Here is a 15,436-nt window from a genome sequence, read left to right as displayed (position 1 = left end):
TCTGTTTTCCATTTCTCCTAAAATCTTTGGTTCTGTCTGTTTTGTCCACAATCATTCCCCTACTCAGGGTAAGTTAGATCCTCGCTCTGTCAAATGTGTTTTCCTGGGGTACTCGCCAATTCAGAAAAAGCTATGAAGCATGGACACGAGACACGACACGGATACGAGGACACGCAAATTTTCAAAAAATAGGGGACACGACACGCTGGGGACACGTTCAATATATATAATTAATTTTATTTATTATATATCATAAGATTAAAAGGTAATAAAATATACAAAATAACACTATTAAAATTATAAAAAATAAACATTTAATTAATTTAACATCGTATGTATCATTCACATTATATACTTCCACAATGGTTTGTTCTCATCAAAATCATCATCAGGTTCAGGTATATCATTAAAACTATCACCCGTAGCCATGGTTTTAGAATTAAAAATTAGTTCCTATAATAAAATTAACAAACATACATTATTAAAATTAACAAAACTAATCAAAAAAAAAAATTATGTACTCAAATAAAAAATAATAACTATAAAAGAAAATAATAACTGAGAGAAAAAAGAAAATAAAAAATAAAAATAATAAAAAGAGAGAGAGAGAGAGAGAGAGAGAGAGAGAGAGAGAGAGACGGATCATTCTGTATAAAAGAAAATAATAACTATAACTCATTATATAACTCAAAAAATAAAAGAAAACAAACTAGACAGAGGGTGAGAGAGGGTGCGAGAGAGAGAGACGACAGCGACTGAGTAGATCGGAGAAAAGGAAGAACGAAGAAGAAGAAGAAGAAGATCGATGACGAAGAAGAATAAAGAAGAGCAGTGTGTACCTTAACGACGGGCGACGACGAGATGCGAGTGACGACCGATGACGAGACACAAGTGACGACCGACGAGGAGCGAAGACAAACGACAAGCAACCAGGTCCTCTCTTCCCTTTCTCTTCTGTTCTCCCTTTTTATTCTGTGCTAATCGACGAGTTAGGGCATATATCTATTTTACTTATTTACAAATCGCCCCCAAAAAAGTCTTGTAAATTGTGAAATTACCCACGAACGTGTTCCGCTGTTAAAAATTTTTTTTAAAAAAGGGACACTCTCTGCTGCGTGTCGGACACGTGTCAACCGCGTGTCCGTGTCCAACACTAGTACGGAGCCCTCGAAGAGGTGTTCGTGCTTCATAGAGAAAAAGTATAAGTGTTATCACCCTCCATCTCATAAGTGGTTTGTCTCCATGGATGTCACTTTCTTTGAGTTCCAATCTTATTTCTTGTCATGTTCGGTGTCTCAGTCATTCCTACAGGGGGAGCCTTGGTATGAAGGGATTCCTATTCCTATTTCTGTTCCTGTTGCACCTAGACCCAATGATACTACCAATGTTGAATCTGACGTCATCAAGGCCAAGGGAGGGCAAGACTATGCTAGAGACCAAGAAAGGCAGAAAGTTACTTGGATGCAAGACGCTAGTTCTAATCATCCACTCTTGTCTCCTTCTTTTGATGAGAGTGCAAGTAACCCTTGTGTTCCCCTTGAGTCCACTGATATTGCTATTCCTGAGCCTACTGACCTTGATATACCTATTGCTAAACGAAAGGGTGTGAGATCTTGTACTCATCATCCTATCTCTTTGTATGCTATTCTCATTTGTTTTCCTCCTATAAAGCCTTTGTGTTAAAAATTTTCTTTGTTAGTCTACTTAATTATTTTCAAGATGCTCTTGCTATCTCTGAGTGGAAACTTGCCATGGTAGAGGAAATGAAAGCACTTCATAAGAATGACACTTGGGATTTGACTAAATTACTTAGGGGCAAACGAATTGTGGGATGCAAATAGATGTATACTGTGAAGCACAAGGCAGATGGTTCAATTGAGCGATATAAGGCTCGACTTGTGGCAAATGGTTTTACTCAGACCTATGGGGTGGATTATCAAGAGACATTTGCTCCAATTGCAAAGATGAATTCAATCAGAGTACTTCTCTCTCTGGCAGCTAATCCGAATTGGCCACTTCATCAGTTTGATCCTGCATGGTGACCTAGAAGAGAAGATGTATATGGACATTCCTTCTGGCTTTGAAACTCTTCAAATTAAGGGTAAGGTGTGTCGACTTCAGAAGTCATTATATGGCCTCAAACAGTCACCTAGGGCTTGGTTTGAGATGTTCACTCAGGTGATGCTAAAATATGGCTTCAAACATAGTTAGGCTGATCATACTTTGTTTGTTAAACACTCCTCTCATGGTAAGACTACCACTCTCATTCTATATGTGGGTGACATAGTGCTTACAGGAGACGATGTTGAGAAAATCCTTTTATTGAAGAAGTATTTGGCAAGGGAGTTTGAAATCAAAGACTTGGAAAACCTGAAGGAAACAGGGATGCCTCGAAGTAAAGCCTGTGACACACTACTGGAGCCTAATTAGAAACTTAGTGATGATAGTGGGGGAGCAGCTGTGGATAGGGGGAGTTATCAGAGACTAGTGGGTAAGCTCATTTACTTATTTCATTCTTGCCTTGATATTGCTATTGTTGTTAGTGTGGTTAGCCAGTTCATGCATGCTCCTCATGAAATACACTTGGAGGTAGTTATGAGAATCTTGAGATACTTGAAATCTTCTCCTAGAAAGAGTCTTTATTTTTCCAACATGATCATCTAAGTGTGAAAGCTTATACAAATGCTGATTGGGTAAGAATCGGTAATTGATAGGAGGTCCACTTTAGGGTATTATACCTTTGTTGGAGACAATTTGGTTACTTGGAGAAGTAAAAAACATAATGTGGTTGCCAAGTCTAGCGCAGAAGTTGAGCTATGGCACAAGGTGTATGTGAGCTCTTGTGGATCAAGGTGTTATTGAGTAATCTGGGAATTGACCAGACAGACTCCATGCGATTATATTGTGATAATAAAGCTTCCATCAACATGGCTCACAATTCGGTTCAACATGACAGAATAAAGCATATTGAGATTGATCATCATTTCATCAAAGAGAAGCTCATTAGTGGCATAATATGTGCTCATTTTGTGAAGTTTGGTGAACAACTTGCAGATATCCCCACCAGGGGACAGGGCCAGCCCTGGGCTAATGCCATTGAGGCCAGGGCCGGCCCTGAGTTTTCGAGGGCCTAAGGCAAAATAATTTTTCGGGGCCTTTTAGATATTCATAAAAATAAAAATAAAAATAAAAATCACCTTGTTTGGTTTAGAATTTTGAAAAATAATTATTTGAGTTTGCAATTCGTATTTTTTTATATTTTTTGTGTTTGGCAACTTTGTTTTTGTTTTTTTAAAAAAAAATACAAATATTATAGTTTTTAAGTGTATCTAAATTAGATGTATCTACAAAATAAATAAATAAAATTGCGTAAAATATTTAAAAACCACTAAAAAACACATAATTGGGCTATAAAAAGAGAAGAAAGAAAAATAGGCCCCACAGACATATACATATATTTTATTTTTTATTTTTTTAATTGGGCTAACAACTAACACTTATAAATATTTTTTAATTGGGCCTTTTATCAATTGGGCCAAATAGAACTTTTGAGGCATTTTAAAATGGCCTAAATTAGTTAAACAAATTTAGGCCATTTTGAATTTTTGGATATAAGATAATGAATTTGGGGGCCTTTTTTTGGGCCTAATTTTTGGGGCCCTAGGCATAGGCCTCAATGGCCTCAGCCCAGGGCCGGTCCTGATTGAAGCCTGTGCCTAGGGTCCCAAAAATTAGGCCCAAAAAACGGCCCCCAAATTCATTATCTTATACTATATCAAAAATTCAAAATGGCCTAAATTTGTTTAACTAATTTAGGCCATTTTAAAATGTCTTAAAAGTTCTATTTGGCCTAATTGATAAAAGACCCAGTTAAAAAAATATTTATTAGTGTTAGTTGTTAGCCCAAATATAAAACAAAACATATGTATATGTCTGTGGGGCCTATTTTTCTTTCTTCTCTTTGTATGGCCCAATTATGTGTTTTTTAGTGGTTTTTAAATATTTTATTTATTTATTTTGTAGACACATCTAATTTAGATACACTTAAAACCTATAATATTTGTACTTTTTAAAAAACAAAAAAAAGTTGCCAAATACAAAAAATATAAAAAAAATACAAATTGCAAACTCAAATAATTATTTTTCAAAATTCTAAACCAAATAGGGTGATTTTTATTTTTATGAATATGAATATCTAAAAGATCCCGAAAAATTATTTTGCCTTAGGCCCTTGAAAACTTAGGGCCGGTCCTGGGCTAAGGCCATTGAGGCCTGTGCCTAGGGCCCCAAAAAAAGGCTTCCAAATTCATTATCTTATACTATATCAAAAATTCAAAATGGCCTAAATTTGTTTAACTAATTTAGGCCATTTTAAAATGCTTCAAAAGTTCTATTTGGCCCAATTGATAAAAGGCCCAGTTAAAAAATATTTATAAGTGTTAGTTGTTAGCCCAATTAAAAAAATAAAAAATAAAATACATGTATAAGTCTGTGGGGCTTATTTTTCTTTCTTCTCTTTTTATGACCCAATTATGTGTTTTTAAAATATTTTACGCAATTTTATTTATTTATTTATTTTGTAGATACATCTAATTTAGATACACTTAAAAACTATAATATTTGTACTTTTTTTTTTAAAAAAAAAAAGTTGCCAAATACAAAAAATATAAAAAAATACGAATTGCAAACTCAAATAATTATTTTTCAAAATTCTAAACCAAACAGGGTGATTTTTATTTTTATTTTTATGAATATCTAAAAGGCCCCGAAAAATTATTTTGCCTTAGGCCCTTGAAAACCCAGGGCCGGCCCTGCAAGGGAGTTGGGAGTAAACTTTTGGGGTACTTACGTGTAGGTTCTAATAAGTGGACTTATTGTCTAATAGGTCCTATGGGAAAAATTTGTCATAAAAAAAAGTCACTAATTGTAAGTTTGAGCGACAATTTATAAAAATCATGAAAAAAAAAGTCACTAATTATCAATTTTTAGTGACATATATAAAAAATTGTTACAAAAAAATTATTTTTAGCGACAATTTTACCAAAACTTATTTTCAATAGGACTTCATGAGAATTAAGTCCAACTATTAGGACCTATTGGTAGTTTACCCTAGACTTTTTCATGAGATTCTTGGCAAGCTGGGCATGAGAGATAGATATCTTTGCACCAGCTTGAGGGGGACTGTTAGAATATATGTTAGGATTACTCTATTATTTGTTTCCTTATTTAGATTATATGTTTGATTCCTTCCTTGTAATCTTCTTGGGTTAATTAATATAGAAGGGGTGTGACATCATTATCAACCCTAAGTTTTGATTTCCCTAAGCAAACAGGGTTCGTTGAATTTTTTTTTAATTTTTTAAAACATATCATTGGTGTTTGCTTTGCTTCAATGAAGTTCTCGCTTCACGCTTGGACCTTAGGTGGCCAGCCTTGGTTCGTTTTTGGCCTTAGATCCGACTTACACACTGTGATGTGATTCAAGGACCCAGGTCCATGCATCGGGTTTGTGTTTGTGTTTGTGTTTGTGTCGGATTCATCTATTACTCAAGTTGAAGGACACAGAGATACAACTAAGAAAGTTAGTCTTTATATGCCACATTGATCGTTAAGGATTATATGTACTACTACATACTAAACTAAACTTACCAACCATGCTTGCTTCGCCAATGCCCAACTAGACACGTTGGATACTTATCCCATACCCTTTTGCAAACACAATGTTTGACATGGGCAGTTAGAACTATTCAGGATTATTAGAATAGGCAACGTTTTCTTGAAATTATTCTTGTAGTGGCTGATTTTTGGTCTGGTATGGATGAATTATTTTTAATTATTTCCTTGGTGATGCACATTTTATACATACAAGAAAGGGGAGAAAAGAAGGATAGTGGAGTTGTGGTTGGTTGTAATTTCTTAAAGCAGTTTCTTTCTTCCTGCTTGACAGCAATACCACTTTCTGAGGATCATAAACCAAATAGAAGTGATGAGCGGAAAAGAATTGAAAGTGCAGGAGGTGTAATAATGTGGGCAGGTAAGACTTCATCATGTATATATCCAGTCTTTTTTATTCAAGAATCTGCAATTCTGTTGTACACTTGTATGTTGACTGTGATGAGATCTCTTTTTATGTCAAAATCAACTGATGTGTCAGGACTGGGGCAATATTAGATGGGGTCTTAGCTTGTAATTTTAGTTTGTTGAATAAATGGGATATGTATGTTTGTACTTTTTTTGGGGGGAGTGGTCATAGAAGCATGAACTTCCAATTGAAGCTTCTTTATATTATTTTCAAGATTTCTGATAGTGATGACTATTCTACACATGGGTGGAGTCCATATATGGACCTTTCTTTTCTAGCTGTGCAATCATGTAGTTGCTCAGATATTCTCATGCTTAAGAGGCTCATTTTTTGTTCTGTAATCAGTGCAATCTCTGGGACTTTAAAATTATGGCAATTCTGAGAATGAGATTAGAGATGGACACAGAAATGTTTGGGATGGGGTGACTGGACCTGCATTGTGATTGAAGTGATCCGAGTCTACCCAGCTGAACTTGTCTCAAACCAGAACTTGGATAGGGCATCCAGGCTTGAGAATCTCATTCAACCATCCCAAAATTTACTGTCTTTTTTAGTCTATGCAGTATCTATGAGTATGAATGAATGGTAGAAAAGTATCCATTTATGGAGCGAGGCCAGTAGATGTATCTGTATTTGTAACCCCAATTTTTGTACGTATCAAGGTAATAAGATAATATATTATATCAATAATATTTGGCGCCTTGAGTTTAGCAATGTAAGAACGTTGTGTTGATTCTCTTTCAGGCACTTGGAGAGTTGGGGGTGTCTTAGCAATGTCCCGTGCTTTTGGTAACCGTATGTTGAAGCAATTTGTTGTGGCAGAGCCTGAGATCCAGGTAATCTTTTGAAACCATCTAATTTATTAGCGTTAATTTGTTTTATGTTTTTTCTTTTTTAATGTACTTTGAGGTTAGGTTTCTTAGTAATTCCTTGTATATCTTACTTATACTTTTTGTTGCTTATCAATTAACATTAGTGAATATAATGTTAAAGAAGACCAGAAGTCAGTAAAGACAAAAATAGGTCATTTTCTTTATCCAAGAAACCTCAAACTCTTCTGAAACATGAGGAATAAAATGGTATTTTTTCCCCAAATGGTGTTTTCCCAATACAATTGGTTGCAGTAGCAAGGTTTTGAATCCCGTGTATAATGGGCAAATCTTAGTAGCGAGAATCGCAGTAGTTGCTCACGAATCAGCCAAAGAAGCGATCCTGCACTTCTGAGGAAGAATTGGAGATGAATCGCGAGTTTGATGCGAGAGAAGCGCGAATCTGAGAAGAGAAGGAACTGATCATCCTCACTCTCAACCTCAATCTCTCTGTCAATCGTCTGTCTGTCTTCGATTCTGTCTGTCTTCTCTCTCTCTCTCTCCTTCTCTCTCTCTCTCTCTCTCTCTTGCCTCCTCTTTCTCAATCCCGTCGTCTCTCGATCTCGTCTCTTCTCGAGATTGATCTATCTCCTCCTCCTCTTCTCTCTCTCTTTCCTCTTCTTATGTCTTCTATCTTTCTTCTCCTCCTCTCTCTCTCCTTTTATTTTATTTTTTTAAGAAAATAAATAAAACAAATAATTTTAACAACAATATTTTAAAATAAATAGATAAAAAAGGTAATAAAAATACTTTAGAATAACTGAATTTTTTTTAAATAAATGTATATATTTCCATTATCATTAGGGAAAAAAAAAATAATCTTACAATATATTTTTTTAAATTATTTAAAATATATACAAACGTTCCCAACCAACGATTCTTGAAATGTAAATGATTCCCGCTCCTGCTTCTAATTTTGTTTCGTGCAACTAAGGGGGGCAAATCATACCCTTGGATGAAAACCAAATAACGCTGTTATCTTGGATTTTGGCCGCTAAAAGAACATTTGGGCATTGTTTTGAATTTTTTAATCTACTATTATTTTTTGTTATTTCATTAGTTCAATTTCAGCATATTGCCATTATATCCATTTTTTTAACAGAAACATTTAAACTTTTCTGTATTTTCAATGTTCTTAAAATATATTTTAGGGCATAAAAAGTACACCCCAGTTTAGTCCCCATTGGTTGTGAGTTTGAGAGTGGTAGATCGGGCACAGACCTAACTTTTGACATAACATGTACAAAGTGGGCTGCCCTGAGGTTCAAACCTACAACCTTGAAGGTTGATAGTTATAATCACTGAGTCAGTGGCCCCTACTTTGTACTAAATTAATTATGATGTAATAAATACATGTTAGTTTTTTTTTTTTTTTAGTTTGTGTTTCTATATTGGTTGTGATTCGCACGTCTTCTGGAAACTCTCAACATAAAAAAAAAAAAACGAGACGATATATCATGCGTATATTGTTGATGTTCAAAACAATAATTTTATAGAGATATTGTTCATCTTGTTTACTATATTTTCAACACCAAAGGTAGCCTAGCCTCATCTATTACCAAGGTTTTACTATATTTTGTGATATCTCACTGTTTTGTAAAACCATGCTACGTAAGTTAATTTGGAGAAGTACTCCCAATATCGGGAATTAATATATTGGCTCCTTGGTGGCCAGCTTAACAATGCAATTGCTCCGCTTCTCTGGGCTAGTCCACATGGCTCTAGTTCTTATTTTTGTTTGTCCATTGCCAAACTCTCCGGTATATTGTATCATCTAATTGTCAAATGGTGCTCTCTCATTATCTGATGAGGGTTTTATCTCTGATTCTGTTCTTCCTCATCTTGCCAACTAACTGTTCATCTTCCCATTTTTTGTCAAGCCATTTTCTTCTGGTTATTTCTTTTTTGAAGAACGATTGGCTTTACCCAATGAATAATACTCACTTTAACCAGTTTGAGCCACTTCCCTGCCGCCACCCACCAGTATATAAAGTCATCTACCAAATAAAAATTGATGTTAACATGAGTCTTCACCCAATGAATAATACTGACTTCAACCAGTTCGATTATCTCATTCCACGCACAGGTTGAACCCCATTAAAGATAAGCTAGTTTTCCATAAAGACCAAATCACAGCTGGTGGCACCAACTCCAAAAATAAGGTTTTTGACCTCAAATGTACAAAATCAAATAATTCATGGATTGTTGAAGGCGATACCAAATCCATGCCCTCCACCTCATACTTTCAGAGAACACTGACCAAAGTAAATGATTCCCAGATTCATTTTCTTTACCACAGAAATGACAACAGCCAGCACCTTGATTGGATATAATGTTTCTTTTTATCAATAAATCAGCAGTAGCTATTTGATTCTACATTACCAACCAATCAAACACCTAAACTCTTGGTGGAGCAATACTTTTCCAAAATAAACATAGCAGTGAAAGAAGAAATGTGCAGTAAATTCTCATATATTAAGTAAAACGATCTGATGGAAAACATTCCTGAAAGATTAGCTTTCCAAACCAAGTTATCACTACGATAAGTCCTGGTATGACCATTCTGTTGCAAACAAAGTAACAAATTCTGATTCTGCTTCTCTTCTCATGCAAATAACTTTCTTCTATGATGGATGACCCACTTAACACCAGCAATTTGAATAAATTCATACAAAAAACCTTTCTTGGCAATTGATAGCAAAAACTATCTTGGGTATATTAGCCTCGGTGGTCTGTCTGTGATGCAGGGATCATCGCAATATTCTTTAAAAATGATTTGGACAGAACCTCGTTTTTCCTTTTATCAGAAACAATGCCTTTCCGTACAATTGAAAGTTTTTTGTAGTTACTCTCATCAAGGAGGTAAAATGGATTTTGCCCAAAATTTTATCCAATGGCAATAATGATATTTGTTTATAGCTAGGTCTTAATAGAAAACTCGGTTTTTTTTTTTTTTTTTTTTTATTTTTTATTATCATGATATGTTTGCCATTTTCATGAAACTCCTACACTTTATGTCAGACAAAAAAAAATGGACTATGAAGCACGAATCCTTCAAAAAGGGTGACGTATCTGTATCGGATACCACTACTCCTTAGATACTCGCGTATATGTATCAAATACTAAATAAAAAAATCGGATACTTCTTAATTAAATTTTCATTATTTTTGAGTATCAAATACTTATTGAAGCATCGGATATTCCAAGTCACGTATTACTTCTTTTACAAAATTAGAACTGTAGCATTTCTTACATAGCATTATAATATAACATAATATAATTGCAAGGATAAATATAAAAATATTACTTTGTTTTGTTTTTTTGATAAGAACATATTGAGTTAAAGTAATAGAATTTGTCAAATTGATGTATCTTTATTGTTTCATGCATGTCCCTTATAACTATATAGAAAGTGATGATTAACATGAGAATATAACAATAGGAAAATTAGATAAGCAAGTAAACATGAATATAACATTTTTTTTACTAGTGCCAAAGGGAAAAGCATACAGACAAGTTGTGGATTATTCTATTATTGTAATATAAACATATTAGATTTAATATTGAAATGAAATATTTGCAAAGACCTATTGAAAATTTAGTAGGTAAATAAGTTACTGTGACTTAAATTAATACCTAATTCTTAAAGGTTAATATCTTGCATTATAAAATTATAGTGTGATTTCTCGACATTCTTTAGTTTATAAAAAATATGTTTTTTTTTTTTTTTTTTTACAAACGTATGCTACCCGTACCAGTATCTATTTCTTTAGGATTAGTCATATCACGGTATCGATATCGGTATCGTATCCGTATCTATATGTTGTATCCATATCTGTATCCATGCTTCCTAGCGGATGGACAAGTTTTGTGAAATAGTGGATGGTGTGCAGAACACCTGTAGTTAAGTGTGTATTTCATTAGCTGTGGAGTTTTTCCTTGTTTTTCAAGTTCATGATAATGAATTTCATGAAATTTTCACATTTTTTTTCAGGATCAAGAGATTGATGCAGAATTTGAATTGCTTGTGCTTGCAAGTGATGGGCTGTGGGACGTGGTTCCGAATGAGGTAAAAACCATCCTTTGATCAATGATGATAGTAATGTTCTTTGATTATCGTTAAAAACCTACAAGTTTCTCAAAATATGCTCGCAGTCCAACATTTGTTAAGACTTTCTCTCCATTTGGATTTAGGTTCCGTTTAGATTTGAGGATTTGAAATCTAGGCTTGAAATATTTTACTACATTTGGATGAGCACATAACATGAGTTTCAAATCCAACCAAGCACAAGGGCTTAATCACCAAAATATGAGGATTTGAAATAACACCTAGTTGGGCATTATTTTAAATCCCACTCCTTTGTGATTTTCTGTTTGATGCAACACAACAATGAAGAAATGGCCAGTGCTCTTTTCCACTTGCATAATAATTTACTTGTCTTATTTTTTTGGTTCTTCATATATACATGTATAATATAACCATTTTTATACAGTTACATAAAAATTCACCAAATTTTAAATCTTTATGTAATTTCTTATCCAAACAAAGAATTTGAAATACATAGATTTGCAATGCCTAGGTATTTCAAATCAATGGATTTTAAATTCTCAAATCCAAATTCATATGTCCAAATGCAACCTTAAGGATTTGAGGTTAGGTCGATTTGAAACTCGGTGACCTAAATCCACTGTCCCATTTGGATGACCAAAAGCTGTCGAGATTTCAAATCTGTGCAAATCCTTCCATGGATCTAATGACCAAAATCTATGAATTTCAATTACACTATTAGATGTTATTTTCCAAATCCATCCTTCAACCTATCAGTTATAACAATTTGTTCACTACTCTTGAATTTCAAATCCTCAAAGCAATTTTGATATCCAAATTAAAAATTCAAAATCCACTATCGAATTCAATGTATTTCTGCTGATGCATGTGGATTTAAACATGTTGCCAGACAGAGTTAATGGCATATCTATAAGCTATTCTGATTATTTCTGTTGTCAGAGGAAAACCTGCAACATTCCTTTGTACTGTGATTGTACAGTATTGATTGAAGGGCAGTGCAGTCCATAAAAGAAAATCAAAGATAGGTTTTCTTAGATTTGTTTTAGCGTTACTATCTGCTGATGCTTTCATGCAACAATGTAATCAGGATGCTGTGTCAATTGCACGAACAGAAGAAGAACCTGAGGCTGCAGCTCAGAAGTTAACGGAGGCTGCTTTCTCACGTGGCAGCGCTGACAATATCACCTGTATTGTCGTAAAGTTTCACCATGAAAAAGCAGATCCAACCCCATTCCAACCCTCTCAGTCCCGGAGCCAGCCCTCCCAATTTCCATCCCCAACTCCGTCTCAGCCCCAGACCTCGACCTCCCAGTCCCAGCCCCACCAGCCTGAGCCTGAGCCTGAGCCTGAGCCTGAGCCTGAGCCTGAGCCTGAGCCTGAGCCTGAGCCCCAGCCCCAGCACCAGCACCAGCACCAGCACCAGCACCAGACTCTGACCTCCCAGTCCCAGCCCGAGACGGAGACCTCCCAGTCCCAGTCCCAGCCCCAGCCCCGGGCCCAGCCCCAGAAACAGAACCAGCCTCATCATGATTAGAGAGAATTCAGTTAAACATTTCACAAGGAATACCAAAAACAGTTTGGTAGTGCAAAGCTTGAGATCTTGACATGCAATGGCTCAGACTGCAAGAGGGAATTTGTTTATTCATTGGTTTGTTTCTAGTTTTGCATTTTTGTTTTTGCTTTGTTGTTTTTATTGAGTGAACATGGGACCTGTAACTTTGTTTATTCCAGCACATGTTTATATATATAGTTCTGCGCTCTTCATTGCAGTAGAGGTGTTATATCTGGTAATCTAATTGGTAGTTCAATAAAAACTGATGCTTCTACTTTTTCTGTGTTGGATTTAGTTGCGCATCGTTTGGCTTGGACCAACAATTGACATTATTGATGTGTCTAATAATGCATTGTGGTGTGCTTAATAAGGTTCATGCTTCAATGTTCTTCCAAATTGGAGGCTCATTTGCACGAGACTCGTTAAATGTCAGTAGTGGCTTGCCTGTGGTTTGAATGGTAATCGTCTGTTTCCTTGACCCTCGAAGTTCCTCCCTTGAGGGAGAAATTATTCGGTGCTAACTCGAGTGGCGTGATCTAATTGGATTGGAGCACCACATGGCACGTATGATGTGGTGCTCTTAGAGAACCGAATAATTTATCCCCTTCAGGTTCGCAAGACTCGAAAACTCCCAGCATCTGCAAGCCTAGTTTCTCACTCAGCTGTTTCTATTTTTTTTTTTTTTTTTAGTTACAGGTAATTACACTTTATTCAGACACATTAGTCAATAACATGCACATCCCTAATAGTTTCTCCCAAATCCAGCAACAATGGAGAATCATATGCTTGGTATATATACTATATATTAAGGGAAATGGGGTTTGTAATGAGAAGGGCCTTATGAAATTTATAACTCTCATATTATTTTTCTACAATTCTTATTTTTTAAATAATTAAAAAATCTTCTATTGGTTAGCTTTTATTGAATCATTTAAAAAAAAAAAAAATCTTATTATGTATTGATTTACACATTTCAAACAGAAAGTTCATTAATTTATTTATAAATTTAAATTTAGAAATTTAACAAGAAAAGTTAACTAATAAGTTTTAAAATTTTAATTTTTTTCTTCTAACTTTTATTGAATCATTTTAAAAAATGAAATTAGTATGCCTTAATTTACACATTTCAAAAAGAAAGTTAATTGATCCATTTAAAAATTTAAATTTAGATATTTGAAAACGATTAGTTTTAAAATTTTGATTTTTGTACTATTAAAATATAGGAATTAATTCATATCTTCTATAGATTATTTCTCTTGATGTTTAATTTTTTAAATAATTTAAAAAACTTTTATTGACTAACTCTTATTCCCTTATGATTGATAATCCATTTCAAGAACTTACTTCTTTCGCCAAATATTATATATGTTTTTTTAGATAATGTATATCAATACAATAAAAGATCCAAAACTCTTTTCAAACATTGATGATATGTTTGGTTCATGGTTTTGGATAGAAATTTTGAAAGAAAAAATGAAAAGACGTGTGAAATTAGGTAAAATATAATTATATTTCATTAATATTTTATTTATCTTTTTTCTTTCTCATTCTAAATTTCTCCCAAATCCATGAATTGACATAAAGTTGGGTACATATTTTTCATATTGATTTTTTTTTTTTTTTTTGAAAAAAAAAAATTGTGTACTCCAAACTCTTATCACACGTCTCTCTCTATAATAATGATTGAAATTTATTTTAAATGCTACCTCAAAGATTAGTTATAGAGTCAAAGAAAATGTATAGGTCTTAAAGTTTCAAATAAAAAATTTATGTTAGAATTTGTTCAAATGAAATTCTCTTAATATTTATAATTTTTTTTATTGATTGATAAAAAGCACCGTAAACATTAAGATTATTATTATTATTTTATAATGATAGAGTTATTAAAATATGATGCATTAGAGGCTTAAACCAAGAATTGGTGAAATTTTTTTTTTTACTAGAACTGGATTTTCTAGACTAATTTTTAATATTTAATCCAATTTGGAAAGCCCAAAGTAGCTCATACCAGTAATGAACCGATAAAGATAATTTTTAATAATTAGATGAAGGTCATATTGGCATAGATATTAAGTTGAGTAACTTCTAGGTCACTTTTAATGTTTAGTCCAACAACACAAGTTAATCCTAATTTATTTTCACGTAGTTATAACATACAACAATTTACAATTTTGAGTAGACAAATTTTAGGCTGTGTAAAATAAGAAAAAATTAGTGTATTAACAAATGTAATTTACTACTATCAATGGTAAATTAAAATTACGAAACTTATAAAAAAAAATGTATTTATATTTTATTGTAAGTATAATTGTAATCTATTATTTAATTTTTACTAATTAAATTATGATATGCAGTTTTTTATTAACTTAGAACACATAATTAATGATATCGGAATAAAAATTTTCTCTCATGTCTAACTCTAATAAACATAAATAAAATTTAATTAATTATAAATAATTTTTGCTACATATTTTAAATAAATTTTATATTATTATTTTAATTTTAAAATTAATTTTTAATTATTTATTTATACCGTGCTATATGGCTTTGTGGGTAATGTTGGCATCTATTGCGCAAAAAGTTGGTGATGGATTGATGATGAAGAAATACGACAAGGTTTAAAGTGTTGTTGGCTTGAGTGGTAGTAGGGATGTTGGTGGGTCGATTTGGTTCCCTTTGGTATTAATTTTGAAACTAATTTACTTATGATGGATTTTAAATTTTTGGACGTAGAATCAAACTAATCATGTATTAGAACCAACCTAGGTCAAGTTGATTCGGTTTAAAATCACGATTCCATTATATTAAAAATAATTGAATCAACATTTGCTTCTGATTTGTCTACCTTTGATTTTATATTAATA

The 15,436-nt window shown here is 33.4% G+C and overlaps 1 protein-coding gene across 2 annotated transcripts in view; it reads left to right on the top strand.

The window, feature by feature from the left end:
• LOC114295652 (putative protein phosphatase 2C member 13, mitochondrial) overlaps window positions 1-12,789 on the top strand; it is a 28,479-nt gene extending 15,690 nt beyond the window's left edge. For both annotated transcript variants that reach the window (XM_028239958.2, XM_028239956.2), the window contains exons 6-9: window positions 5,948-6,034; window positions 6,827-6,918; window positions 10,946-11,020; window positions 12,108-12,789. In XM_028239958.2, the coding sequence (XP_028095759.2) occupies window positions 5,948-6,034; window positions 6,827-6,918; window positions 10,946-11,020; window positions 12,108-12,554 (701 nt within the window). In that variant the 3' untranslated portion in view covers window positions 12,555-12,789. The remainder of the gene's footprint in view (window positions 1-5,947; window positions 6,035-6,826; window positions 6,919-10,945; window positions 11,021-12,107) is intronic.
• Window positions 12,790-15,436: the final 2,647 nt, after the last annotated feature.

Source organism: Camellia sinensis, chromosome 1 (genome assembly GCF_055761805.1).
Source record: "Camellia sinensis isolate YWXY chromosome 1, ASM5576180v1, whole genome shotgun sequence".
Lineage (NCBI taxonomy): Eukaryota > Viridiplantae > Streptophyta > Magnoliopsida > Ericales > Theaceae > Camellia > Camellia sinensis.
Note: the sequence above shows the minus strand (reverse complement) of the source record. Positions and strands in the feature narration are given on the sequence as shown.